This window comes from Fusarium redolens, assembly GCF_020744475.1.
Source record: "Fusarium redolens strain MPI-CAGE-AT-0023 chromosome Unknown BKA55scaffold_3, whole genome shotgun sequence".
NCBI lineage: Eukaryota > Fungi > Ascomycota > Sordariomycetes > Hypocreales > Nectriaceae > Fusarium > Fusarium redolens.
In genome coordinates, this window is record NW_025763666.1 from 2,679,227 (window position 1) to 2,706,200 (window position 26,974).

Below are 26,974 nucleotides of genomic sequence, written 5' to 3' on the forward strand. Positions count from 1 at the left end.
ACTGTCTATCTTCTCTGTATTAGATTTATAGAAATACTCCGTGAATGTTGTCGCGGTTCTTTATAGTAATGCCAATCGCAGTAGCGACGAAGACCCCAGCTCCTATCCAAGTCCAAGATCGATTACCCCCAACGACCTGATCCTCCATAGTCTCTCCATGACGGAAACCCAAGTTGTTCTTGACTACGAAGTTGCTCGTGTTCTTCATGTCGAAAGGGGGATAACGAAATGCCATGAGTCTGTCCATCCAAGTCGGCATTTCCAAGATGGTCCTCTGATGGGTAAAGGCCATGAAGCCGTATTTACCGTGATAGTAGCCTTGGCCTGAATCACCTACACCACCGAATGGGGCGCCTGATACGCCATAGTGCATTAGAACATCGTTAATGGTGACACCGCCTGAGATGGTATTTTGTAGAAATACGTACAGTGTGTTAGTGAAGACTGTGTTCCGCAGTGGGGAGGAGCTTTACCGTAATCAATTTCAGAGCGATTTGAGCTAAAGATGTAAATTGCTAGAGGGTGAGGACCACTAATTATTGTTAGCGTAGTATGAGAGATACAAGACTGTCCTCACCTATTGGTCTCGCGGACTGCATTTTTATAGGTTGCTTTGATGACTGGACAAATAGGACCGAATAACTCCTCACTCAGAAGCGCCTCTCACCAGAAGATTAGAACAAGTCGCATCAAGAGGGAGAAGACACTTACCATTGATGCTCACATCAGTAACAACAGTTGGGCTCAGCATATTGTCCCCTCCCTTTCCAGAAGCTTGAAACACATTCCCAGAAGTCTTCTCCAACAGGTCCGACAAGCGTTCAAAGTTGCGCTTGTTGACGATCTTGCACATATGACTTGACTCTCCACCCGAGAATTGCTGAGTCCAGTGATGTAATCTTTGCACAACAGCGTCATGAACCTCTAGATCAACAAAAACGTGATTAACCGAGAGACAAATCTGTCCGGCATTAAGAAACTTGGCATAAGCAATACGCTTAGCCGCAAGATCGAGGTCAGCTTTGGCAGTCACTATAGCTGGTCCCTGGCCACCCAGCTCCAAAACCGTAGGGGTGAGATGCTTCGCTGCAGCTGCAGCGACAAACTTGGCAACTTTCGTTGAACCAGTAAAGAAGATGTGGTTGAACTTGAGTTCCAGTAGCTTGGTCGTTTCTTGCGGTCCTCCTGTGACGAGCCTAATGGCTTCCGGGTCGAGATATCGCCCTAGAAGATCTTGCATGAGGTTCTGAGATGCAACTGACAGCTCAGAAGGTTTTATGACGACACAGCAACCGGCAGTTATAGCAGCAATTACAGGTTGTAATGTGAGCAAGAAAGGAAAATTCCATGCACCTATGACCAAAACAACACCGAGAGGCTCTTTTCGAATCCGTGCTTTTCCTATAGTGCCCATGAGGAATCCAGCTGAAGCAACTGGCTCATCAGCTGCCCATTCCTCCACATGATTGAGATGTTCGAGAATATCTGCTTTCAAGCCATGAAGGTCTGATGTCAGAGCCTCAAACTCGTGGCGGCCGAGATCAGCTGCTAGTGCTTCGGAAATGGCTTTCTCGTTGTCTACTAGCATCCACCACATTTGCTTGAGCTGCCATTTTCGCTATTTGATGCTTTTGGTCTTTCCAGTGGCAAAGGTGTTGAAAAGTTGTTTATGGTACTCAAGACATTCTGCTTCGGAGGTATAGGGCCGTGGGGACGTGATTTCTTTGGACATTGGAGCGTTTGGCGATTGGTGTGCGAAGATGCTCGTGGTGGGACAACGAACAGGAGGATGAAAGTTTGGACGAGAAAATAGGTTCCATGGACGAGATGAGCACGTCTGGAAAAATAGCTTGATTGGGATGTCCTGTCACCTAATTCTGACAAACTCCCCACATGAACCATTTAAGCTCGGGGATAGTCAGAAATAGATGACCAGATCATCATGATCAGAACCCCGCAAAGTTTGGGGCAATCGGGTACTACCCCGGATTGACAACTATGAAAGGTGTATTGTACGGACAAGTTTCGCAATATCGCAGCTTTGATTCTCTTAATATTCTGCACAAAGGTTTCTATCATCGCAGTTAATTATGGGCGCAGCAAAATCGGACTTCCAGCATGGACAAGTCTATGGGACGTCAGGTAGGTACTATCTAGTCGACGCTAAAGAAGGATTGAACTCCGTTGACACGCCTAAGACCCTACGTGAAAGACCTCATCCCGCCAAACGTCGGCTCTAGACCTCATCGCAAGAATGTGCAGGTTCGTACACTCGGCGCCTGGATAGCCTTGGTTCTTGTTGCCCTCAGCATTTTCTTCCAGGACTATGTTGATATCGGGCCAAAGTACAGAGCTGCAGCTCTTGGGCTGATTTTTCCTGGAGCTGGATATCTTGCGAGCGCCAATGTACTTGGCGGCATATTGTTCGTGCTGACTTGGGCAAGCGTGCCACTCGCTCTCTTTGCGGTAAGTCAGTCCCATCGGTTCATTAGTTTATGGTGAGAAATGCTTTACTGACCCGTAATGACAGTGGTTTGGTGCGGGTGCAGTCTTGTTCCCTCTTCTTGTCTGGGGCCTATGCATCCTAGGCGCCTACTTCGCTACAGGAAATACCCTGTGGGAAAACTCGGGCTATTGGGCCTCTGGTGTTCTCATCAGTGGATTTATGTACGCCAATATCTCATCGAGAGCCGAAAGAACTCGAGGGCACAAGAAGCGATTGGTGAGAAACGAATTTGTTCTGCGGCAAGCTGCCGAGACAGATAGGCTTGTCGCCGCAGGTTCAAAGAGAGAGGAAGATGAGGAGCTGAGCATTGAAAGTCTGAGAAAGCTGCAATTTCTGTTTGATCAAGCGTTCCAGAGTCTTGATGACTGGTCAGGCTTCACTATTGTCGATCAATATCAAACTGCAGCTCTTCGGTATCAGATCTACCAGATGATGTTCGTGCTTGGTCTTTACCAATCCACCTACGGCCCAAATGCACACAGTTACGTCAACGAAGCGTTTCAAAGAATCATTGAGCGGTCTTTGACTCAGAAGGTTCTGAACTTTTGGAAGTGGGAACGCTTAACTGGCAAGTTCTCACTTGACTGCGATCCAGTTAAAAAGGACAACATCATGGTCACGGGGTTCCTTCTACAGGGAGTTATGCTTTATACAGCCAACTCGGGCGATATGAGGTATACAAAGCCTGGAAGCCTAGTCTTTAACATCGACGACAAGCACTCCTATAGATACAACCTTCATGACCTTCAAGAGACGCTCGTGCGGCAATGGTCTGCTAGTCCATACTGTCTCATTTTATGTGAGCCGAATTGGATCTACGTCATGTGCAACCTGCAAGGCATGACAGGTGCAGTTCTCTACGATCGAGTCTTTGGAACAAAGCCCACTGAAGTGCTACTGCCCATATTTGAAGAGTCACTGAACACGAACTTCACCGAGACCAGTGGCAGTGTCTTGACTATACGATCCGAGTTAACAGGCTTCACTATTCCCGGTCTATGCGGTGCAGCTGGAGACTTGGCCGCCATCATGATGGGATGTGGAACTTTAAGGAACTTCTCACGACGACTGTGGGCCATCATCCGCAACGAGACTGTTAAGTTTGATACCAAGACGAAAGAGGTCTCGCTTACTGGACTTGTGGGAGCAGATAAGATTGATGCGGGCAATTATCGTTCGAATGAGTATGCCATGTATACTCAACTTGCCATTGCAGCGGGTGAATATGGAGATGAAGAGCTGAAAGAGGCTTGTGTGGAGAAGTTTGAGAAAGCATGGGGTGTTGTGACAGCACCGACAGGATCTCAGTATCTTGATCTTGATAACGCGCCGTGTTTGATGAATCAAGCGGCGTTGACGGCTGCTATTATCCGGCCTGGGGCATATCATCGGATGATTCAAAAGGTACGCCATTGTAATCTGATCTAGCACAGAATATTCTCTGACAATATTGAGCAGGGTGCATCTGAAAAGGCTTTGAGAGGTCCCATTCTCTCAGAAGTACCATATCCTGGAGTCCTTATCGCCAAAGCACGATCTCATACATCCGAGGACTTGGAATTGGTTCTCTATCCTTCAGCTGATGCAGGAGTGTTCGATCTTGGAATATCTCGTCTTGTTCCAGGGCAGACATACAGTTACCTTAACAAGACAGTGAAATCTGATAAGGACGGATTTATCAAGCTATCAGTCCTAGTTGAGGGCAAGACCTATATTCATATTTCTCCAATCTGAAGAACGAAAATTAGTTAGTTATGTATTTTCATTTTGCAGCGTGGACTGTCACATACGACCAAAGCTCGAAGAGAATACGGGGTCCCGTCCGCTCCCCCAGAGTCAAGCTTCGAAGCGCCGGATTAGTAGTTGGGTCGGTGACGACCAGCGAATCCCCGGTGTTGTATGTTTTTTTTACCCTTTTAAATAACTATCTGAGAAGAAATGGGGTTAATGATTAACACTGTAATATTGTGAAGTCAGGATTCGGAAGAAGTTGCAGTTACTCACGTTGCATGTGCAATCGCGTCGGAAGGTGCCGAAGTGTACGCTAGGCTCAGTTCCTGCGTTCAAATCCTCAGCCATTTATGCTGTAGCAATTGGTCAGGCATTGTCTAAGTTGTGAACTAGATGTGTTATTTGCAGTTGAGACCTGTGGCTGAGAGCTTATAATCACCACACAGAACTTAGTCATGGACGAATCGAGTGTCAGAGCTTCGATCCAACTGGAGAGTGGAATGTGAAACACCCAGCGACGATATTTTCTTGGCTTATGATATTGCAAGAGACCTCATAAAGGAGTTTGATACGTGGGACGCCATCTTGCTGCTCTTGGGGTTTCGAAACCGCCATACAACTTGGATGTGTAGGTAATCTAATCCCTAGCCCCTCGAACTTTTGGAAATCTAACCTAACAACTCAGACAATTGGTGGGAGCTTTCCAACAGGCAATTTCCTGAACCCGACGAGGTTTGTCGTTGCAGGGCACTACTCAAGATTACGGAAGATATATTTGACCAAAAGCTGGGTGAGCTCTTGTCAGAGGAGGCTAAGAAAGACGCTCACTTGCAGAACATGGTTTTCATTATGGATATACTCCTGATATGAAGCAGCTCCGGGCATTTCTTTGAGACCAAAGGAGCATGATGTTCTAGCTGCTCGAAATTGTATTGATCTTTTCTCATGGAATGGTAGTAGGACATGAATATTCTAACGAATCGGACACATTCGCTTCATGAGACAGTACAAATGGCTTGAAACTCATCTTTCAATTGGCTCATCTGCATCTACGCGCCTTGCATGACGGAAGTCGTATTCAAAGACCCCGCACCAGGACAGAATCTCCCCTTCTTAAACCTCATCTGTCCTTAGGAGGTCCTGTTTAACCAGCTGTCCTGACGATGAGCAACCATAAAAGCAAGGCTACGGCCGAGGTCGAAGACGTTGCCAGTAAGATCGACAGTTTGAGCATTACTGGCCGAAAGGGAGAAAGCCAACGTCGCAAGTCTCTCAACGAAGCCTTACGCAGTTTCAACGAAGCAGCTGTTGCTTTCTCAGAACAAGGAGCCAACATCGCCAAGTTGCTTCGCGCTGACGATGTATTCAACAAGGAATATGTCGAGTCCATCTACCTGGCACAAACCAGGGCTATTGAGCTTGGCCGAGTTGCACGACTCTTAAACGACTCTGCAATTCATGCCGTTGTCAGACAAGTCATTTCCTTAGGAGACAAAACGTTATTCGGCGTAGCTGAACTCCTTCAACATTTCAAGAAGCCTATAAGGAACATCGCACAGAGAGTCATCGGGGAATCGAAAAGTGAGGACATCCTGTGGAAGATTGCTGAGGAATGTTATCATCAGGCTGCTAGTCCGACCGGCGAACTTAATACTGAGGACTACCTTGCTAGCAGCAAATGGATAGAAAAGAAAGACAGAAAACAAGATTGGATCAAATTCTGGATTCGGCCACTCTGCAAGTGTCCCGGTGGCCCAACACTATTCCAGTCTGATGAGGATTTCGTATTCGATGATTCCGTTGAAAAGCCTCCCAAGCACATGCCGCGATACCTGTTCAGAGCATACGACAAAAACAGTACGGGCCTCAACACCGACGCTATGGTCGCTTCGGTACTTCATCAGCGCGGTGAAGCGAATCGTCACAAGATCGACATTTTTTCAATGGACTCTCAAGAGGCTTCCGAAATGCTGCATCACCATTTGCACAAGGGTCTCTACAATACTCGGAAGACTAATAACCTTGTTTCGTGGAGCAGTTCTCTCATGTTTGTGATACAGTATGCCAATTGGAGATTTTGCAACCCGTGGTTTGGCCAGCCAGACGATATTCATATATGTGCTGTAGCTACATCGAAGTTTCCGCGCAGGCAGTTTGCAAGGGACAAATGGTTACTCAACTCGTTCAAGAATGGGGACTTTTCAGATGAAGAGTCCGATTTTCGTAATCTTCGACTCAACCTAACGCAGTATGATAACGGAGAGTACCTTTCTCAGGGAAAACTTCTCATTGAAGGGCGTTCTTGCACCTTGTCAGTGTGCGGCCTTGTGAATGCTGGACTTTGGGACTTATATCCAGAGTTTAACGTCGACGATGTGGAACCTCAAGCCTCTGTGAGAACTCAGTGGACAAACTATGTCAAGCTACTTCGCGAAGCATGGCACTATACACAGAAAACAACAAAAGCGGAGGTGCAATGTGCACTCAATATTGCAAAAAGATGTTTCCCAGGTTTCGATCAGGATGATATGGCGTTATTGTTACTTTCGTTCCGCGAACGTAAGCTACAGCGTGAGAATCCATCATTCCAAGATCCTTTTTCAGATTTACTACCTCCTGTATCGGTTGAGCATGTTAATTACAAGGAACCCACAGAGGTGGATCGATACTCGACGCTGAGGAAGCGCTTGTCAGGATTGAGCGAGGCGTCAGGGGAGCATGGCGTGAAACTGTTTGAGCAGCTATATGAGTTGGAGGATATAGAAGAAGACTAGATTGGCTGATCAGACCACTGCGAAATGGGGACCTAGCAAGTGCAGTTTCATTATCTGAGGCCAATATGAAGTTACTCTTCTGGAGCCTTGAGAATAACAGGTTGATTAGCCTTCACTCGCCTGAATATCTCTTCCTTCAGCTCCGCATCGCTCCACTGTCTAATCCCCAGAAACTCGTTATCAGTTTTTGGAAAGAATCCATTTCCCATGCCATAACTCGCTCTTATGACAAAATCCCTCACTGAGATACGGTCTCTTATCCCTTCGTTGTAACGCTTCCACGCAGCCTCGACAAGTGCCTTCGTATCAACTTGTTCAACAGCAAATTCAGCCTCGGGAGCAGCCTCATGAGCATATCCCAATACCTTATTCTGCGTCATGACTACAGTGTGTATATAGTACAACTTGTTGACGGTCTCTTCAGGGTTTGAGAGGACAGCGGAAATGGCCTTGCCGATGTCATCGAGCGTCGTAGCAGACATCGGAATATCACCACCGTCTGCAACACGAGTTGGTGCCTTGCCTGATAGCCCAACGAAGATGTCTTCATCAAGTACCCAATCGAGAAACATGCCGGTATTGATGCCCGTGTATGTTATCTCGCCTTTCTCAGCCTTTGCCAAAACATCGTTCAGAACGGGAAGTTTAGTCTTCATGAAGGGCATGTTGGCTATCTCAGGGTTCTCAAGCGAAACACCAAAGAACGATGGAATGGCTCGATATATGCCAGCGTTGACGGCTGCTTGCATCGTAACAACAGAGGCATCATAGGCGAGGCGGTTAAGCATGATGACAATGGCATCGAACCCGCGGCCTACGAGACTTGGCGTTAGAGTCTCGACTGATGTGTAGTCTGCTCCGATGACATCGACTTTCGGTGGGAGCTTTGCCGAAGATGGATTGCGAGTAAGCACGCTGACTTTGAAGCCGTTTTTGAGGAGGTGTTTGATGGTTGAAGGACCGAGACGTCCGGTGCCCTATAAATGTTAGCATGGGATTTGTCTATAACCAGACAAACTTACACCAGCGATCACAACACTAGAGATAGTTTTACGAGACATATTCTTGAGTTGTCAAGTAAGTACCAAAGAACTGAAAGTCGAGAGACGGTCGGCCGACACGATAAGCCGTGCTGACATTGGGTGCCAAATCAGTTTCTCGATTCGGAATGTCAGCTGACGTATATTGTAGGCTAGTTCTGCGGTTGAACTTGTATTCAAGAAAGGCTTTGATATAGGCTATTCATCTCGGGTTTTGTTTCTTTTCCTTCTGCCCATGCCGTTTCACCGACGTTCCTCCCATAGTAAATATGTGCAATATAGAAATCAGCGATACTTCAAGTAAAGCTTGCCACCCTGCCTCTGAAACTGACCAATCTGTAAACATTCTTTATCATCTAGTTCCCTATCAGAAGTCCTCTAGCCGATACACAGAGTAGGAGGGCTCTTCATATGGATGGGCGCTATGGAATCATTAGCAGCAACTAGAGCTATGAGTGCGGGAAATCACCTACCGTTTCAGAGCTTTGACTGCATCCCTGGCAACGTCTTCGCCCACGCAAATTGTTTCAACCCTAGCTTCTTCAACTTCCTCTAGCTGGCCAACTTGGCCAAGATGTGGCTTGGCTGCATCGCCTGGACGAAACTGGCCAGTCCCAACAACAGTCCAGCAGCACTCAGTATAATTACCCGGTCCGGGGTAGCGACCCGCTCCAGCTGCGAAAATGGCCTCTTTGCATTTAGTTAGCGACAATGTGGGCACGTTGAAGACGAGTCTGAAGCGGGTAGCGGTTGTCATCGTGGTGAGTTTGCTGGTAATTGAACTTAGATGGTTAATCAAGCTTGGTTGTACTTGTTGAAAGCTGAGAGGGCGGGGTAGTAATAATCCCTGATAACCAATGTGGTGGGTGGTCTGACAATGTCACACTGACCCGGCACCGGCACCCATACCTATTCATTTCGACCAGCATGTACACAGCCGCTAGCTCTCGGATTGAATCTTGCCTAACAAATAGTCTTTCGAAGCAAAGGCTCCTTTTCTCCGGCTGACGGTAACTCGGTGCAACGGTGGCTTAGTATTAGCTATCGCCAGGCTCGGAATCTTGTGGCCGCTTTGGCTCCGATCCATAGACACATCGGCAAGAGTAGCGGGTTCGCTAGGAAAACCTATCATTCTTGGCTGGAGTGCTTAATCTCGAGCCCTTGCCTGTAAGCGACGTCCCACAAAGCTTTGGCGACCTTGTTTGGGATAGGCAGATGGTCGATATAAATTAGTTCAATATACAATGCGTTACGTACCCGATTGTGCTGTCGCTGTACAGAATGTTGGCGACGTCAGCCGATGTGGCGGTCCACGATCAATATATCACGTCTTCGACCAGATCTGACTTGGGAAATGTTCTAAACACGTAATTTCGGACTGAAAATGTGCTTTGACAACAGAACCTCTCGGTGTAAGAATACTTGCCCATGGTTAGCCTGTTGGCCTGCGAGGTTGAGGCTAGAGCATCGAAACCTGAGGGAGGGGGGTTGTAGACTTGGCGCTTTATTGTGTTCTTTCGGTCTGTTTTTCCTCCATCGTGTCGGAGCAAGGGCGGCGCGGCTCTGTCGATAATGTTGTTCTGATTACCGATGTTGCCAGCGCGCCGTCAATTGGGGATTTGGACGGGAATGAAGGATGACGGGCTCTAGCCGACGAATGTCTTGCTCCTGCAGCTGGTAATCGACTCTTCAATATCTCGGTATGGACTTGGAAGCGTAAATCGTGACTTCGTGATACTCGGCTCGTGGTTCTTTGGGCTTCGATCGTGGTCAACTGCCTTTCGAGACCGGTCGACGTCCGCGCTCCTACTGGCCAGCAAGTCCACGGGCGATACGAGCAAGATTTATTCTCTTGGTGAGCGCGAAATATTGGGAGCTCCGTATTGTCTTGGAACGTGATAGGGGCTCGCGTTGGTCATACTCCGCCGAGACTCGTCGATGGGCAAAAGCAGCCTACGGCTCGTAGCATCATCAATGAAGCCTTGACTCGGTTCGCAGCAATTATATAAGGCGGTCGGGTCATCTAATTCTGATGCGAGTATTTAGGTAGCGATCATCTGTACTTTGTTCACCGAGCTGGAAGAAGTCGTGGTGTGTTCGGGTCTTTTCACCCACATCGTGAGCATTCTTTCTGCATTCACTGACGTGGCGTATCCTCAGCACTCGGATTGGTAAATAAGCTCGCGCAAGCAAAATATCGTGGCATCAATAAGTCACAAGCAAACGCAAAGCCAAAGTCTGGCCAAAGAGGACAATTGTTCCCATCCCACAAAGCTTGATTTTCTCTTCTCCTATAAATAAAGCATCTCTCCCATCCGTCGCCTCTACAGTTCCTCATCTGTACTCCTACTGGCGTTTTCCTCTCGCCGCTTTTTCTTGTTCTTTTCCCTGTTCTTGTCTTCCTTCTTCAATTCATTCTTTGCATCCCTTTCTTCATTTCGCACAAAATCCACGGCAAATCGTCACCACCACCAGCAAGCCGGTGAATGCAATGAAAAGAAAACAAAAGTTCAACCCGAATCAACTGGACAAGCCAGAGAAACGGCGAGGGTAGACAAACTGTCAAGCAGTGAGGATAAATCAAAAATTGTGCCTCGGCTTACCTTCCTACTACGATACTGGGGTGTTAGCACAAGATGAGCCCCAGAGCGCAGCACTTGCGCCGACACCTTGAACGTCGGTCCACAAGACGGCAGGTTACGATCTCTACGAGACCCTACCCAGTACAAGATGAAGAGAAGAAAAGAAAACAAACAACACATCCAAAGAGACATCTGCATCAGATCTTTTACACCGAGTGTCAACGCAGAGCTTAGCTCCTGATCTGTAGGCATACGCACGACTGGACACTGGAGAAGGCACGACAACAAGACAGCAAGTACGTAAGCTCTTGACAAGACAAGTCCCAATGCAAGAGCGGGAAACTTATCTTCACAAGGAAGGAAGAAACCCCACAAACAATCACCTGCGCCGACACCATCAATGCCGAGCTCACAATATAGCTCACGGCAATGTGAAGAGAAAGGGGAATGAATATGCCTCCGAGACGAGAGCTTTTCCACGAGTAATCTTAATGAGCAGCAGTCCCGTCTCTGGGGCCAAACATGGGTACGAGATCGAAACGCGAGTAAGGTGGAAGGAAGGCAACGCTACTCCCCCAAGAAATAAGCAGTCTTTTGCATGGCAAGTACCTTGCGTCAACCTCCTCGATCGAACGATGCCTGTAGCCGGGTGACGCGAAGCCTCCGAAGCTCTTGATCCGGATATGGACACGGGAAGGTACTCAGCCAGCTCAAGAAGAATGCTGGAGGGCGGACGAAGAAAGAATCTCAACTGATCTTTGGGACGAGTACTGGTGGACGCGTCATTACATCAAGAGAAGAAGATGAGGAAAGAGATATGATTTTGAACTCGTTGAGGCGACATCAGGCATGGACAAGTCGGGTTTGAGGAGACTTTATGTGATGCTGAGATGGGTTAAAAGGAATTGGAGATTCTTGATCGCTATCATCGTGGGGAGAGGCAGACAATTAATCATGTACCCTTCTTTGATCTACTCAGAATAATCTCATTATTCAATAACTCTGTAAACTGTCGGTACTTTCACATGGCTTTATTTCGTTGACTCGCCCGTGGTGATTAAGGTGGTTCAAGGATGAGGCTATTCGGAGGACCCACCTTGGTAGGGCACCCGTTATTTTCAAGGTTTTCTCTCCAGTATCGCGTTCTACTCCGTACACGTGATCACTTCCCGAGTGTTTAACACTTTCGAATAGTTCCCTTGAATCTCGCAATTCACGTCTTCCAACCTTTGCAATCTAGCGCTGCATCTCAGCTAGCATGTCAAACCTCAATTGGTATGCTTTATCCCAATACGATTTCCCCGCGCACATCAGCCGCAGTGTTCTAGCCCAGCCTGTCTAAGCCCCAGCTCCAAATGGCAACATTACCGTGAACTATTACCATTCTGTGCCTAGCCCTGCATTGTGATCAATTTATTGGTAGATAGTTGTGTGATTGGCGTAGTCTGGACCCAATGCGGAGGAACCGTTCCTCAGGGAGCGAGAAAACTTCTGACCTCGAAGTAAGGCGCAAAAAATAACTAGTCTTGGGTCTACTAAATCTACACTAAACTTAACTAGGTCTTTTTATCATATACGATAAGTGTCTTAAGTTTTCTTGCCTCCCGTAGCCGTTTATCGCGGCCCGTGGCGAGCTGAACTGCACGTGGCGCGGACTATGGAACCGTTATCATTGGGCTCCCTCTCAAGGGTCTTGTCTCAGCTTGGACTAAGCAACGCCTGTCTCAGCGCTGAAGATGGTAGCGAACGAGAGTTGTGAGAGGGTTTTGAGGACTATTAGTGAGGGCTGACTTCTAGACTATTGCTGAGGATCAATGTCTCAAGCCTTGCAGCTAGCCACGAGGAGTTTGCGTGGTACTAAGATGTGATTTGGCTTGGGAGGGGAATGGTCAAGGGAGTTCAGCTTGCCATATCTGTGTCACACGAGGCATGGGGAATGGCACGCAAAGGTATCGCGGGGATGTGATCAATATTCGGGCTAGTCGCTAAGCAATACTTCTGCATCCAGAGCTGAGCAGATACCCAACACTTCGCGACGACACCTAACCCATGCAGCAATACTTGAAAGCTATAAAGTTATGATGATCTCCTACTAGTTTTGGTTCATCGTATCCACCAACTTCTTCTCTTTACTAGCAACTTCATTTCTACCCTCAACCTCAATCGTCTCTTTTCATCCCGTAAGCCATACTACAATTCACAATGTTCATCTATCAAGGAAAGCTCAACTGGTACAACTACGCTGTTGACGAGACCTTCACCATCATCTTCCCCAAGGGTGTCGTCCGCGCCAACGATCCCGTCTACATCTTCACCCAATGGACAAAAGACGCCGCTGGCGTTGAGAAAGCCAAATTCTTCCAAACCATCGTCGTCCAAGATCTAAAGCAGCTCCCCAAGACAACAGATGTCAGCTTCAATCTATCCGGATCATGGTACAACTATGCCATCACCACTGAGCAGAACTACAGCAAGATCAAGGTGGACATGACCAGTCCCTCTGGTGGAAAGGCTAGCATTACTCTTGAGCGCCACTGGCAACCTCAGGGTGAGATTAACCCTGATGCTGCGCTTCGCATCTGGGCTGGTAGCATCGATTGGCGGGAGAATGCTGTTAATGAACAGGCTATCTTTGTCCTCCCTGAGGATTATGAGGATGGAAAGCCTATTGTTTCTTCGTGGCAGTGGACTAAGGATGGTTCTGGCAATGCTAAGACGTCGGCGTTCAAGGGTACTAACATGAAAGTCGTCGGATCTGATGACAAGTTCGACAAGTTTTCCTTCAACAATTTCTTTGACATCACTTGTGCCTGGAGTAGGGAGACTCAGAAGCTTGGTATTGAGGTCAAGGCAGATGGGAAACAGGCCAAGATTGGTGAATTGAACCTTGTCGCTAAAGTCGAGCCTAAGAAGCAGTAAGTCTCAAAGTCAGACTTTGATAGTACTAATGATACTGATGACGGTTATAGCTCATTCGACTCCGATGACCTCGTGCCTCCTACCAAGAAGGAGACCGAGTTCCGCCTCCCTCAGCCTGTGCAAACGCTTCCCCGCGTCCTACACCCCATGCCTTTCCCCAAGACTATCATGGAGACTTTGACACATGGTGTTGCCTTTATCGAACAAGCCGGCTACCTTACTGCCCAGGCCCAAAACGTATGTATGACTTTCTGCGAATTAATGGTCTGTTACTAACACTATATAGAAATTCGCTGCTCTCGACGAGGATTTCCATAAGCAGACCGTTCTTGTCCAATCTCTCAAGAAGGACAAACAAAACCTTGAGAGTCAGATTACTAAGCTCAGCGATGAGCGCAACCAGGCCAACACCAAGATTGACGAGCTTGAGAAGCAGCTTGCCAAGGCTAACGAAGCTTACCAGAACAAGGTCAAGGAGCTCGATGATACGATTAAGGGACTTCAGAAGCACGGTGAAGTTGACCACTCGATAATGAAGAAGTTACAGGAAGATCTCAACAGCCTTTACGGCCAGAACATGGACCTCCAAGATCAGTTGACCAAGGCTCAGATTGAGAGGGAGGAGCTCCATGAGATGATCTCAAGTCTCCACAGCCAGGTTATCGTCCTCAATGAGACACAACTGGAGCTCGAGAATGTGCTCAAGGTGCAAAGGGATGAGAACACTCGTCTCGTCAACGAGAATTCCCGTCTTGACGACGAATGGAAGAAATCACTCAAGGCAAACGAGGCTCTCCAATCCCAACTCGCCAACGCCAAGAAAGACCACGATAAGATCAAGGAAGAGCTCGCAAAGACCAGCAAGAGCCTCAAGGACACCAACGCTGATCTAAATGAGAAGAAGGCAACCCTGCAGACCAAGATCAACCTCCTCAACCAAACGACCGACAAGCTCACGACTGCGCAGAAGAAGCTGGTCTCGGCCGAGGAGAGGTGGCGCGACAGAGATCGTGAGAACGAGGCCAACAAGAAGAAGATTACGGGGTTGAAGCGCAAATTGGAAGAGTGGGATGAAGTTGTGAATCAGCTTCAGGATAAGTGCTATGATAGCGGGGCCAAGATTGATAAGATCAATAAGCGTATCGATGCGCTTCGCGAGGCTAGTTGAAGCCAGCAGCCGGAGCCAACAAGCGAGTCACCTATGCCACAGAATGATCCCTTGTTGGCGCCGGCATGGGCTATGAGACTGTTCTATGGATCGTTACTAACTGTTCTGACATTTGGATGGTTACGTTGGGGGAGAGGATGAGGTGTAATGGGATATGGGACTTAATTGGGCCACAACATCTTTATATTTCCTACCTTTGAATTGATACTCTACCACAACAATATCTGCGCCTCTATCCCAGAGATCCTGTAGGACGTATGACTTGGAAGTTAATCGAGACTTATCTTATTGGTTGGTTCGCCATTCGGTGAGATTTAAGTACCCGTTCAATCTCCACAACTTTGATAGACACCAATGAGCTTCGGCCTTTGGTAAGCTATGAGGCGGGACCTGCATAGTCAAAGAAGGCCCCTAGAGCACCGGAATTCCGTGTCTCTGTCTTTGTCTCAAAATATCGAGCTAAGCACCAAGCGCTGACATGACGCGCTACAGGGGAAGAAGCAAGGCGTCCAGCCACTTCCCCTCAACCTGAACGGCAATCTTTGTCTTGTTGTATTCTATCTTTTCTCTTTATTTATAGCTCCAGAGTCACGATGCTTCTGGATAATGTCTCTCTCCCAAATACATGGGTGATTGTGATTCTGACTGGACTGTTGTTTCTTCTGAGTCGCTATGTGTCGCCCTCCGTCGATTCGCTGGAGCCGCCGTTGCTGAAGCCTCGAGTTCCGCTGGTAGGACACATCATCTCAATGTTCAGCCAGGGCGGTGGGTTCTATGTTCGACTATTGTAAGTTTTTGACAGCCAATGACATACGGTTCTGACCGATCACAGTAAAGATCGCAAGACGCCCATCTGCACCCTTCCCATGCTGAACGGCAAGGTCTACGTCATCAACTCCCCAGATCTCATCCAATCAGCCTTGAAAAACAATGACATATCCTTCGATCCGTTTCTCGTTGAATTCTCTAAAGCCATGTGGGGTTTGAGTCAGAATGCAGGAGATCTCATCTCCAACAAGGTCTACCTCAAGACGGGGCTATCGATTATCCAATCTACCCTCATGGGTGAACCATTGCACAGACTTAATCTCAGTGCTTTGACAAGACTAATGACGTATCTTAATCCTATTCGACCTGGAGAGGAACTGGATGCGCCTGACGTGTTTATCTGGCTTCGAGACATCTTGACGGATGCAACTGCGACAGCTCTCTTCGGGGTGAAGAATCCGTTGACAGTGGATAAAGCGCATCTCATGTGGTGAGTCTTCCTGGAGCCTCATTGCCATTTTAGCCACTAATTATCGACAGGGCGTTTGATAAGCAATCCATGTTTGTAGCATTGGGGGTTCCAAGCTTCATAACCAAAAAGGCAGTCGAGGCAAGAAGAGAGATCAACAAGCTCCTTCTAGACTACTATGAATCCAAAGGCGAGCTTGAAGACGGTGTATCTGACATCATACGTGACAGGGCCAAGTTTCTTCGTAGCACTGGCTTTACAGATGATGACCTAGCTCATATGGAAATGCTGCTGCCTTGGGTTGGAGTTACTAACACTGCGCCCACTTTGTTCTGGCTGTTTGTGCACGTCTTGACGAACACGGAGTATCTATCTCACATCCGAGCTGAGGTTGAGGATATCACTGTTGTTACAGACGGGCCCGAGGGAAAGACAGCAACATTTGATGTCAGAAAACTTGAGAAATGCTGCCCCTTCCTCCACGCCTGCTATCAAGAATCTCTACGTCTGTATCTTCATTCCATCGGAAACAGACGTGTCATGGAAGATACCAAGGTCCAAGACGCACAGGGTCGCGGTTATCTGCTCAAGAAGGGGTTCAATATCCAATGGGCACCGTCAGTAACTCACTTCATCGACGAAATTTGGGGCCCAGACGCGAATACCTTCAAGCCAGAGCGCTTTCTAGATGTATCAATACAAGATGAGAAAAAGCGAAGAGGATCATTGCTATCTTTCGGAGGCGGAAAGCACCTCTGTCCTGGACGCAAGTTTGCGTTTACGGAAATATTAGGGTTCGTTGGTGTTGTTGCGCTAAGCTTTGAAGCCGAGGGACTGAGTCTGCCAAAGTCGAGGGATCCTGGTGTTGGAGTTGGCCCGAGAATGCCGGACTGGGGAGGAATGGATCCTGGGTTTACGTTGAAGAGGAGGGAAGGTTGGGAAGATGCCACTTGGGTATTTCAGGAGTAAAGCGATTCAAGCATGCAGCAAGTTTCCCAATGGAGATACCGTTAAATAACTCTCGCAAATATCATTTTGACCATTTTCTCTATAATAAATAAATACAACTCTTTACTTGGCTGCAATGGGTGCAGAGCCATACCTATTCAGAATCATTAGCATTGTTACCATAACTTTGAGAAGGGGGGCGCTTACAAAGTAATCGAAGCGAGGCCAAGAACGCCTGCCACACAGCTAAACACCATGGCGACGTAACCTTTCGTGGTAAACCCTGCTAGTAGAGGAGGTACCATCATGTTCTGCCCCGTCAAGTCCAAATAGTCTTTCGTGTTACCAGCTGCATTACCAACAGTCGAAATACTCTGATCCGTGCAGATCTGCTTGTGTTCCTCTGGAATCGTCAAAGTTTTTTGCAGCTCGAGTGGCGATTCAATCATTGTTGCAATAAGGCCGGAGTCCATGTGCCATTCGATGTGGCAATGGAAGAGCCAAACACCTGATGCTATTTAGCCCTTGCCCTCTACTGTTGTTTGATTCAACTTACCGGGGTTGGTGGCCCAGAAGCGTATGACGAAATTTCCTTGAGGATATACTAATAGTGTATCTCTTCTCATAGGCACCGAGGGATATGTGATATTAGTCCACGATGCGTTATAATGGCCCGCGTTTTCTTCACTGCGATGCACGACCTGGAATGTTTGACCGTGAAGATGAAAAGGATGTCTTCCAGAGTCATCGTTGTTGAGAACCAATTCAACAATCTCGCCGTGTTTGAGTACGAAGGAATTTGTGTCAGTTCCATAGACAGTGGGATTAGTTGCATTTTCACCTGCGGAGAGAACGGTATATAAAGTTGGGACCTTGGGAGATACGTAGGAAATGTCGTTGAAGAAGGCACTAAAGAACGTCAGTGTCAATTTACGGCCTTCATTGGTGCAAGAAGTGATGGAGGGCTGCTTACTAGTTCGCTCCGTCTCCGAGATTATCCATCTTTAGATCCAAAGTAATCGTGTGATCGGCCTTTTCTAATAACTTCTCGCCGTCTGTGGGAACCAGCTTGAAGTCATCGTAAGGTTCAAAGTCATTTAAGACAGCAGCTGGGGGAAGCTTCTTGTCGGAATCGTACTCAAGCCATCCTGTGACATTCCAGTTGAGGCCAGCAGGAATGGAGTCGAAAAGAGACTACCACAGACAGATAATTAGCTTGGATAAGAAGCTGGCTCAAGAAGGATTAACGCACCGTATCCATACTAGCCATCATCGGGTAATTCGCTCCAGTCTCATTCTTCATCGTAACCAAAACAGCGTATCGCTGAGCACCAGCAATGTAAATCATATCCGTCTCAGCAGGCTTCGTCCAGACGCCATCAACTTCAACGATCTTCATCGTATGCCCTTCGATCCAGAAGTACTGAGACGCAAAAGCACCCACGTTCACCAAACGTAAAAGGTAAGTTTTACCAGGCTCAACAGGGAGAGTCATGTTTTGTGTATCATTCATAAGTGCTGAGTTTGGAACAGGTTCAGCGCCGGTGGGGTTCTTGTAGGAGACGAATTGTTTCATGAGATCTGGCATTTCGTCATGATACCAATCTGAGAGCGTGATGAGGCGTTCCTCGTGATATTCACCGGCATATGGACTCTTTGGGTCTTGGATGATGAGAGCTTGTCGAAGACCATCTGGGTACTGAGCTCTTGTGTGAGAGTGATACCAGTAAGTCCCAACTTGGTCGGCCTGTCAAAAGTCAGACTTGTTCTCTTCTCCAACATAAAACACCCACCGTGAAGTTGTATGTGATGGAGGCGCCAGTAGGGATGTTGCATTGTGTTACCATAGCAGGCCCATCCATGAAATTTGTTCCATTTTGGTACATGCCATGCCAATGGATGGTAGTTGACTGGTTTCCCAATTGATTTGTCACTTTTGCGATGATTCTATCGCCTTTTGTGATGTTGATGACTGGTAGCGGCCATTGGTTGTTGATCCCGATTACAGGACGGGCTTGTAATCCATCGGGATTTGCTGTCGTCCAAGTAATATTCCAGTCGAAATGCACATCCTTTGCACTGACAGTTGACCCAGCAAAGAGGATTGCCAGCGAGGAGACGATGAGGGAAAGAAACATCGCGACAGTCACTAGAGTTTTAGTTCATCCGTCTTGTTTCTGAATATACTCGTCCTGTAGCTGATGAAGAAAGATGGACTGAATCAATTGGTGACAGACTCAAGTAATTGACCATTCACTTGTCTTGCAGGGGATCGATCAGATAAAGACTGCGGCAATTCTTCACCATGGCATGCCGTACCGAAAACCCTAGCATTATTTGCAATTGAGTAAGTAACCTTACTTTTGGCATCAAACTCTGGATAACCGGCACGCCCAAGATACGAGGATCAGCCCATTAAAGTTAATAGTATCACTTCTAGATTGATAACTATCGGATAATCGGGAGCGTGATTAATTATCTTATCGATCTTGTCAAATCAGGTGGCGTCAGACACACCAGATCTCGGAAAGTCGGCACTCATGCTGAAAGCATAGAAGTGATTAGCGCAGTGTCAGAAGTTATCTTATCCATCTTTTTTACAGGCAGATGACTCTACTCGGGAAAGACGGCACTGAGGCTGGGATCTTTGGCACGCTAATGGGGTGGTAGCGTGGGAGGGATAAAGTCAATTCGAGGATCCACCATCTTGTGAAAGCATGTTGGGCGTATCAATATATTGTTTCCTTCCATTGCATATCCCCTCAGGTCAAAGGTCCCATGAATATCTTTCCCTTTGATACTCAACTTTATTGTTGACTGCTCAATTATTCATTTCTCGTCAACGTGCTGTGCTGAACCATCGCCATGACAGTCAACGTCTTTGCTGTCCCAAGTACGTGATAACTCATTCCAAGAGCCATGACCCATATCTAGTCATGATTCTGACAGAATTTCTTCATTTGAATAGTCTTTTTCATCTGTTTCCGAGAATGCCTCGAAACAAGCATTATCGTCTCCGTCCTGCTAGCATTCTTGAAGCAGAGTGTCGGCGGCGAAGGTGATAAAGAAACCTACAAACGCCTTCTCAAACAGGTACCCTCACTCCCCTCAAGTTCATGCTCCTTCAATTTTAACAGCATCAGGTTTGGATCGGAGTAGGTCTTGGCCTCGCCATCTGTCTCTGTATCGGCGCCGGCATGATCGGAGCATTCTACTCCCTCGGCAAAGATGTCTTTAGCAAAACAGAAGATATCTGGGAAGGAAGCTTTAGTCTTATTGCGGCGATCATTATCTCCATTATGGGCGCTGCTCTTTTGAGAGTTAATAAACTCCAAGAGAAGTGGCGGGTTAAGTTGATGCAGGCTCTGGATAAGAAAGATGCAATTGCTACTTCTGGTATTATGAGTCGTTTTAAGCTCTGGTCCGAAAAGCACGTCATGTTTATTCTACCTTTTATCACAGTTTTGAGGGAGGGTCTTGAGGCTGTTGTGTATATTGGAGGTGTCAGTTTGGGACTTCCAGCTTCTTCGTTTCCTTTGGCTGTCATTTGCGGACTTGCAGCTGGTTGCGTCGTTGGATATATCATCTACAGGTATGTTCACCCTTCAACTCCCTGGGATGCTACTAACCATCTTGACCAGGGGAGGAAACACTACGTCCCTCCAGATCTTCCTCATCATCTCCACCGGCTTCTTGTACCTCGTCGCCGCCGGCCTCTTCAGCAAAGCCGTCTGGGCCTTCGAAATTCACGCCTGGAACAACATCATCGGTGGTGATGCCGCCGAAGTTGGCTCCGGCCCCGGTTCTTATGATATCCATAAGAGTGTCTGGCACGTCAACTGCTGCAACGCCGAGTTGAACGGCGGCGGTGGTTGGGGTATCTTCAACGCTATTCTCGGATGGCAGAACTCTGCGACTATTGGCTCTGTGGTTTCTTATAACGTCTATTGGCTTGTCGTTATCATCTGCTTCTGTTCTATGACTTACATGGAGCGATACGGAAATTTGGGTGTGTTTACACCACTTACGACATGCTTTGGTCTGCGCAAAAAGACTGCTCCCGAGAAGCCTATTAGCGTTGATAATGAGCTTATGCCTTCTAATGGGGATGGCAAGACTGCTAGTCCAGTCTTGATTCAGTTGTGAGCAACATTTAAATGACAGTTATCATATAATATTGTTAAATGAGCATTTGTGATAAACAGAACGTGAAATAGATGAAAATAACTTGAAGTTCATCATGCTTACATGGACCTTATGAAATATTGGGGGAAAAAAACAAAGAGACGTCTTATGGTGGCTTGTAGTCCATTCTCCAAAGACCCACCTCAGGTGCAAAAATTTGCAAAAGGAAAGATCCGAAGATCTTGTATCGACCACGCCAGGAGTCGAACCTGGAATCTCTAGAGAGTTCAGAAGATGGAGACCGAAATCTAGCGCCTTAGCCATTAGGCCACGCGGCCGTTGCAATTGATGAGTGTCAAGCTTTCTACCACGTCCCTAGTACCTGAAGCTAGCGGCTCGCGGCCATTCTGCAATACAAGTGCATAGTCAAAGCCTAGGAGCTTATCGATATATAGAGAGAGAGTTACTAGCTAACCCAGACTGATTCTCCTCATTTTTGAACGCTGTCAATCATGCATAATATTATGCAACATTGGCAGGTTTGCATTACACCAGTGAATCACTGCTTTATAAAAAATGTCTGTTATAAACATAATAAAATATTTCAGAATCGAGAGCATGTTAAACCTGTACTTCGTCTCCGGGCGAACTCCTCGCCATGCCTTTTTACCACTTTCACTCCAGAACCTCAGAGCCTTCGCTCTGCTAAGTAGAAAGCTTTCATTACTCTTTGCACCATCTCGCCTCTCACCTTACACCTTTCTATCTCTTCGCCCTCAACACACTCTATCGCCACAGCAGGAGTTTACTACATCACTGAACCAGCCCCTAAATCTCATTCCTCTCTCAGTTACGAAGCTCTTCTTTTACAACACAGTCACCATCTAGTCTTCTGTCTCTTCTCCCTTCATCCACCAAGATGCTGGAAGTGCTGACACCTTGGAGCCCCAAAGCTTCTGTGTCGGAAGTGATCACGCTGGATGACTTGACCATCATCTTCCACCGCACGATCCGCGTCCCCGACAACAAACGCTCCAATTCACTTCCACCTAATGAGGGGAAGTTTCCTCTTTTCCAAGTCAAAGACTATGCTGGAAACCTTCCCCTCTCAATGGCGCAGAAAGGCGGCATGTTCATTCCCATGTATCGTGAGTATCCCCGGGCTTGTCTTATCGACCACCGCTAACATTCGATGCAATAGAACGAGAAGCCTTGTGGATCAGGTTCAAGTCCCAGAAGAGATACGCGATCAAAATCTACGTCGGAGATGTAAACATTGTTTCAGGCGAGCCATCAGTCCCAACTGCAGCAACTTCACTCCGTCGTCGCCATCTCTTGAAGGAAGGCAAGAGTATTCAAGATTACATCGTTGTTCCCGACCAGAAGTGGATAGATGGCGTGGCTGTCGAGCCAGGTCATGTTCGTCAGTTTGTGGCTATTCCAACTGCAACTGAATGCTCCATCGAGGCCCAGATGAACCGTGAAGAAACAACTGATGGCATTCAGTTTGAGATCACCCGTCTTGATCCCCCCCTTTCTTCTGGTCCCGAGTACAACATCAACGTCATGGTCAAGGGCTTGAACGGTGAAACCTTCAACTACTTTCTCTCGCGGTTCAGCAAAGTCGAGGATCTCAAGTTGCTCATTCGAGCCAGGGATGGCATTGAAGTTGGTCACCAAAAGCTGGTTTGGACATCTCAACATCTTCAAGGTATAAATTCTTCTCCTCGGTCAGTGGTACGATATCAGTCAACTGACTATTTCGCAGACGAGAAAAAATTAAGCGACTACAATCTTGGAAATGTATGTTTCAATCGTTACCATATCAAGCTCTCTGGTCTGTCGTATGCTAACCAGAAGCTTGACCTTTAGGGAGCACTTCTCTATCTCTTCGTCCGCCTCCGTGGTGGCAGTTCAATGCCTGAACAGCCGGAGATGAACATCGCCGCTGGTGGTCTCATCCGCCAAAACATCGTCGAGGAGCCCAAAGGCCCATACCGAAAGTCAACCACAGTCACCGTTAATGTGCAAATTCTCAACAGTGCCACTTTCAGTCGCGTCACAGGTCGAGAACCCCCACCAAGCCCCATCACAGCCAGAACTTACGCCAGATATGGCTACCCGTTCTTTTCGCTCGACGAAGGCCCAGCCACCATCTCTGGTGACTTTCTTGGTCTCAAGTCGCTGGGTCAGCTTGAAGGACGCTCTGAGAGAAACGTTGTGGGCATTCCTATCGTTGATGTTGAAACGGGACAAGTCCTCCGTGAGTGGATTTGTAAAACTTGCAAGGCTAGAAACGTCTCAGGGATGCGGGTGTGTAAGTCCTGCGACAGGCGTCGTCCTGCATTGAAAAGGCGTAACAAGATCGGGCTTTTGAACCCTGAGGGACCCAAGACTCCTTTCCAGTTTTCTTCGGAGATTGCTGAAGAGCTCAACAAAAAACTCACATTGTTTTAGAGAACGATGGATCATGGGGACACGGTATGAATGGTGGGGACTCAAAAATTGAATGATGGACCGACATTAGCGTCTTGACACTTCATCGTTAGATACCGATACAGAAGACCGAGGTAGAAGATGTTTACAGGTTGATAAGCGGTAAACTTGAAGTGCCATCCATGGTAGCCCAGTTAGGTTGAATTTCTTCCTAAGTTATCTAAAGTCCCTTTCGAGACAGTTGTTTTGTTCCATGAAGTCTCAGACTGCCTTGTTCTGATCCATCGTAGAGTAATTCACCTCCGTCACTACCAGAGACGATGCACTTGTATGCTCACCAGCAGGATACTTTTCCGCCGTATAACGATCGAGCTAGACATTATCAGACCATGCATCATGGTAACAGGGACAAACTTACCCAACGGACAACAAATAACCAGCCAATCATGGCAGCACTGACACATAGCATACCGATGTAACCGCTTCGCCAGTAAGGTGCATGATCAGCCGGGAACATGACAATGCCCCAAAATGTCCATAGAAGTCCATCGCTTGCAGCCATCGAAGCTAGAGTCACACTTCGAGCAGCGTCATCTGCTGTTCGGGCCAAGATGTTGCTTGACCAACCATACAGCAATGGATTGATGCCGTATGCTGAAGCTGAGAGATACAGTGCTGTGAGATTTCCTGCAACAGACATTCCTGGAATCAGGAGTACGATGCTGCAGATGACCTGGATTAAGCAGAGCAGAAAACCAAGTGACATTCTCCGGCTGTAGCAGTCCATGAAGAATGATACGGACAACTCGGCGACGATGCCGACCGCGTGAGTGGGAATCGGGAGGGTGTTGACTTCAGACTGTGTGAAACCGTCGATGTCCTTGCGGAACTTCAAGTACAGAAGCATGAGGCCCTGTACGACATAAGACTGAAGGGCCGATCCGAGGATTGAGAAGACGCAGCACACATAACTGTCCATCTCCATTAGTACCGAGGCTAGATGAATAGGTGAAGTTTACTCACAGCAAAGGATGTCCCATCACCCTCTTCACAAGACTCCACGCCTGTATACTATGACCATCTTCCTTCTTCGGCGGTAGTCGGTCCAGCGCAAGCTGTCGTTCCTTTTCACTCAGATATGAAGCATCTGTATACTCAGGTACATCCGGAAAGAAGAAGAAGCCAAAGATAGCAACAGGTAGGGTGATGATGCCATCGATCAAAAATACCCATTGCCAACCTTCCAGCCCAGCATGGCCTTCCATTGACTCATGTATGGCAGCCATCATAGCTCCCGCGAACATTTTGCCGACTTGACCTGCTACTGTGAACATAGCAGTGCGCTTAGCGATTTCGTTAGATTTACTGTCAAAGCGTCAGTTTAGCTTGTTGACTGGGGCTGGATGAGACTCACTACCAAGAGCCCATGATGTAGATAGAGCCAGCATAAGTACTCGCTTCAGCTAGACCCATGAGGAAGCGAACGGCACAGAGTTGGGCATATGTCTTGCAAGCTGCGCTAGCCATTGTGAGGCCTGCCCATACGACGACCATGGAAGACATCCATATTCGGGGGCGGATCTTGTGGATTATTATACTGCTAGGTATTTGGCCGACCAGCATGCTACCGAAATTCGTCAGTCAGTACTTGAGAGCAGGCTTTGTAACTGATGCGTACCCTGCTGAGGCCATTGAGAGCAGAACATTGTACTGGTTGCCACTCAGCTCAAGGGCTTCTTTGAGACCTGCTACCTATCACACTCTCAGCCAAACGTCTCTTGAGCAACCTCTTTCCTTTGACTCACATATGCATTGGCAAAGGCCTGTCTGTCTGTGACTTCAGCGTCAGAAGAGCGTCATGGATGCTGCAATGAGGAGACCTACCGAGATGATTGAAAAAGAAGCTAAAGCAACAGAATGTCTTGCTCAATCAGTTTTCAGCTCAAACCAGAGTTTAGAGAAACTCACAAGAATAAAGAAATCTGGTGAGTTTTAGTGTCGTTCCAGTTGAAAGGTTGGAGTAACATACCAAGTTTTCGTATCAACCTCTTCTCCTCTTTACTCGTGTCGCCCCAAAAGTAGTCAACCACTGCATTCGCAATCAGAAAAGACCTCATGAGCCAAAGTGGCTGAAACCTACTTTTTTCCTTTGGTTCAACCTCGTCTGAGGATACTGAAGATTTGAGAAAATCCAAATGTGTAGCGAATGATAGAAATTGACGTTAATAATGTCACTGGTTCTATTGGACCAGTTCTTTTTCAGTGGAGGATCCATCAAGGTTCATAGCCGATCAGTCGCTTACTGTTTTTAGACAATGCCAAGATCGAGAGATGCTTATCTGATAAGATGCATGAGAATGAATAAGACATATTATTTACATCCAGTGGGACTTGACTATATGATGAGAGTTCGAGTTCGCAGACAACCTGTGCCGATAAGCTAAGCCGCACGAAGGAGAAATCCCTGAAGAGCCAATGATGCGTAAGAACCTCGCAACGACCCAAAAGCACAATCTTCAAAACATCACAACACCATCACGAACCCAACATCTAGCTCCTCCTAATCCTTCCCCTAAGCTTCCTCCCTCCCCTGCCTCCCCTTGTATAACACGCAAAACACCTCGAATCATAATACACAACCTCCCCACCTCTCGCCCTCGGCACAAAGTCATTATCCGGATAAAGCGTACAACTTCCCTTCTCCGACGGCGAAGCAGGTTCTTCGAAGCTGATAAGCTCACAGTTGAAAAGATCAAACTCTTTACATTTCTGCGCGCAATCCTCAAGGTATAAACTCTCGAGAACCTGACTATCCCCCTCTTTAAGATCACCGCGTACGTTGCAGTTTATATCTTCGGATGGTTCCTCGATGAGTGTGTAGGCGGGGCATGTTGTTGTTGATGTTGTGCTGGGAGCTTCGGTGATGGTGCTTGTTGCAGATGTTGGTGTTGCGGTGGTCATTTCAGTTGTAGGTCTCGGTGATGGTTTGCAATTGTTTGCGCTAACACCTGCTGCGAGGGTCGCGACAACGGCGATGGACTTTGTTGAAGGCATCTTGACTTCCCCAGAAAATCAAAGAAGAGGGAGGAAAAGAGAACGGGAATAGATCAGGGGAGATTCACGTTTAAGCACGTCGATGCCCTGAGCTAGAGCCAATAGTATGGGGCTAACAAGACGCCACTGTCGATAGTTTCATGGCGGTTAATTAAACTGCAGCATGGATCTGCGTCTGAGATCTACTGTGCTTTGGGGGCCAAAACAGCTTAAGATATCTATCCTAAATAATAAAACGAATGAGGGAAATCTAATGTCAGGCGTTTGCTTGCCCTCTGGCGTGTCTTGCCCTTGAGCCCCGTCTGCGATGTCCCAATACTACAACCTCCTCGGCCCCCTGGACGACCTCGCCCAGTCTCCTTCAACACTGTCGCGCCCACCAGATCAAGATCAAACTCCTACATCTCAGTCTCGACCCTTCACAGCACTTCAAATCCTCTCCACAGCCCTACAT

At 47.4% G+C, this 26,974-nt stretch overlaps 12 protein-coding genes and 1 non-coding gene across 13 annotated transcripts; 6 read left to right on the forward strand and 7 right to left on the reverse strand.

Annotated features, from left to right (window-relative positions):
- Positions 1-25: 25 nt before the first annotated feature.
- On the reverse strand, positions 26-1,597 carry BKA55DRAFT_734802 (Aldehyde/histidinol dehydrogenase; the record flags this gene model as incomplete). The annotated part of the gene is made up of 4 exons (XM_046201273.1): positions 26-399; positions 474-532; positions 578-662; positions 712-1,597. The coding sequence occupies 4 exons, from the start codon at positions 1,595-1,597 to the stop codon at positions 26-28; spliced, it is 1,404 nt and encodes a 467-aa protein (XP_046054276.1).
- A 521-nt stretch (positions 1,598-2,118) lies between these two features.
- Positions 2,119-4,242, forward strand: BKA55DRAFT_660913 (uncharacterized protein; the record flags this gene model as incomplete). The annotated part of the gene is made up of 4 exons (XM_046197563.1): positions 2,119-2,146; positions 2,213-2,466; positions 2,531-3,910; positions 3,965-4,242. 4 exons carry the CDS (start codon positions 2,119-2,121, stop codon positions 4,238-4,240), a joined length of 1,938 nt encoding a protein of 645 aa, XP_046054277.1.
- A 1,158-nt stretch (positions 4,243-5,400) lies between these two features.
- Positions 5,401-6,602, forward strand: BKA55DRAFT_535465 (uncharacterized protein; the record flags this gene model as incomplete). The annotated part of the gene is made up of 2 exons (XM_046189709.1): positions 5,401-6,548; positions 6,596-6,602. 2 exons carry the CDS (start codon positions 5,401-5,403, stop codon positions 6,600-6,602), a joined length of 1,155 nt encoding a protein of 384 aa, XP_046054278.1.
- A 480-nt stretch (positions 6,603-7,082) lies between these two features.
- Positions 7,083-8,072, reverse strand: BKA55DRAFT_686010 (uncharacterized protein; the record flags this gene model as incomplete). The annotated part of the gene is made up of 2 exons (XM_046198881.1): positions 7,083-7,988; positions 8,034-8,072. 2 exons carry the CDS (start codon positions 8,070-8,072, stop codon positions 7,083-7,085), a joined length of 945 nt encoding a protein of 314 aa, XP_046054279.1.
- Positions 8,073-8,418: 346 nt separating this feature from the next.
- Positions 8,419-8,808, reverse strand: BKA55DRAFT_535467 (GTP cyclohydrolase 1 type 2/Nif3; the record flags this gene model as incomplete). Its single annotated transcript, XM_046189710.1, has 2 exons — positions 8,419-8,473; positions 8,525-8,808. The coding sequence occupies 2 exons, from the start codon at positions 8,806-8,808 to the stop codon at positions 8,419-8,421; spliced, it is 339 nt and encodes a 112-aa protein (XP_046054280.1).
- A 3,787-nt stretch (positions 8,809-12,595) lies between these two features.
- BKA55DRAFT_607531 (uncharacterized protein) lies at positions 12,596-14,444 on the forward strand (the record flags this gene model as incomplete). The annotated part of the gene is made up of 3 exons (XM_046196609.1): positions 12,596-13,548; positions 13,603-13,789; positions 13,839-14,444. Coding segments are annotated over exons 1-3 (1,506 nt in total), but the record flags the coding sequence as incomplete, so codon positions are not given.
- An 869-nt stretch (positions 14,445-15,313) lies between these two features.
- Positions 15,314-16,926, forward strand: BKA55DRAFT_686013 (cytochrome P450; the record flags this gene model as incomplete). The annotated part of the gene is made up of 3 exons (XM_046198882.1): positions 15,314-15,507; positions 15,553-15,978; positions 16,029-16,926. The coding sequence occupies 3 exons, from the start codon at positions 15,314-15,316 to the stop codon at positions 16,924-16,926; spliced, it is 1,518 nt and encodes a 505-aa protein (XP_046054282.1).
- Positions 16,927-17,028: 102 nt separating this feature from the next.
- BKA55DRAFT_502628 (Cupredoxin) lies at positions 17,029-19,043 on the reverse strand (the record flags this gene model as incomplete). The annotated part of the gene is made up of 6 exons (XM_046186941.1): positions 17,029-17,059; positions 17,113-17,413; positions 17,462-17,814; positions 17,879-18,099; positions 18,158-18,652; positions 18,699-19,043. 6 exons carry the CDS (start codon positions 19,041-19,043, stop codon positions 17,029-17,031), a joined length of 1,746 nt encoding a protein of 581 aa, XP_046054283.1.
- A 530-nt stretch (positions 19,044-19,573) lies between these two features.
- Positions 19,574-21,094, forward strand: BKA55DRAFT_559178 (iron transporter). Its single transcript, XM_046191936.1, has 4 exons — positions 19,574-19,798; positions 19,874-19,998; positions 20,049-20,497; positions 20,547-21,094. Exons 1-4 carry the CDS (start codon positions 19,771-19,773, stop codon positions 21,049-21,051), a joined length of 1,107 nt encoding a protein of 368 aa, XP_046054284.1. The 5' UTR covers positions 19,574-19,770; the 3' UTR covers positions 21,052-21,094.
- A 184-nt stretch (positions 21,095-21,278) lies between these two features.
- Positions 21,279-21,368, reverse strand: BKA55DRAFT_t59. Its single transcript has one exon. It is a non-coding gene; the product is annotated as a tRNA-Arg (tRNA).
- A 581-nt stretch (positions 21,369-21,949) lies between these two features.
- BKA55DRAFT_686016 (uncharacterized protein) lies at positions 21,950-23,487 on the forward strand (the record flags this gene model as incomplete). The annotated part of the gene is made up of 4 exons (XM_046198883.1): positions 21,950-22,178; positions 22,232-22,741; positions 22,799-22,833; positions 22,903-23,487. 4 exons carry the CDS (start codon positions 21,950-21,952, stop codon positions 23,485-23,487), a joined length of 1,359 nt encoding a protein of 452 aa, XP_046054285.1.
- Positions 23,488-23,634: 147 nt separating this feature from the next.
- On the reverse strand, positions 23,635-25,762 carry BKA55DRAFT_252862 (major facilitator superfamily domain-containing protein). Its single transcript, XM_046185372.1, has 10 exons — positions 25,607-25,762; positions 25,496-25,555; positions 25,435-25,448; positions 25,351-25,387; positions 25,272-25,297; positions 25,145-25,218; positions 24,881-25,090; positions 24,490-24,831; positions 23,885-24,437; positions 23,635-23,838 (listed from the first exon to the last, which is right to left on the reverse strand). Coding segments are annotated over exons 1-10 (1,428 nt in total). The 5' UTR covers positions 25,608-25,762; the 3' UTR covers positions 23,635-23,727.
- On the reverse strand, positions 25,713-26,782 carry BKA55DRAFT_559184 (uncharacterized protein). The gene has a single exon (XM_046191937.1). It carries the CDS (start codon positions 26,518-26,520, stop codon positions 26,017-26,019), a length of 504 nt encoding a protein of 167 aa, XP_046054287.1. The 5' UTR covers positions 26,521-26,782; the 3' UTR covers positions 25,713-26,016.
- Positions 26,783-26,974: the final 192 nt, after the last annotated feature.

Excerpts from the sequence above, each read along its gene's own strand:
- BKA55DRAFT_559178 (XM_046191936.1), top strand. The coding sequence starts at position 19,771 with ATGACAGTCAACGTCTTTGCTGTCCCAA. Across the intron at positions 19,799-19,873 it reads CAACGTCTTTGCTGTCCCAA|TCTTTTTCATCTGTTTCCGA; the intron begins GTACGTGATAAC and ends TCATTTGAATAG. Across the intron at positions 19,999-20,048 it reads ACAAACGCCTTCTCAAACAG|GTTTGGATCGGAGTAGGTCT; the intron begins GTACCCTCACTC and ends TAACAGCATCAG.
- BKA55DRAFT_252862 (XM_046185372.1), bottom strand. Across the intron at positions 25,298-25,350 it reads CTTCTTTTTCAATCATCTCG|ACAGACAGGCCTTTGCCAAT; the intron begins GTAGGTCTCCTC and ends CTGAAGTCACAG. Across the intron at positions 23,839-23,884 it reads GGTTATTTGTTGTCCGTTGG|CTCGATCGTTATACGGCGGA; the intron begins GTAAGTTTGTCC and ends GATAATGTCTAG.
- BKA55DRAFT_559184 (XM_046191937.1), bottom strand. The coding sequence starts at position 26,520 with ATGCCTTCAACAAAGTCCATCGCCGTTGTCGCGACCCTCGCAGCAGGT.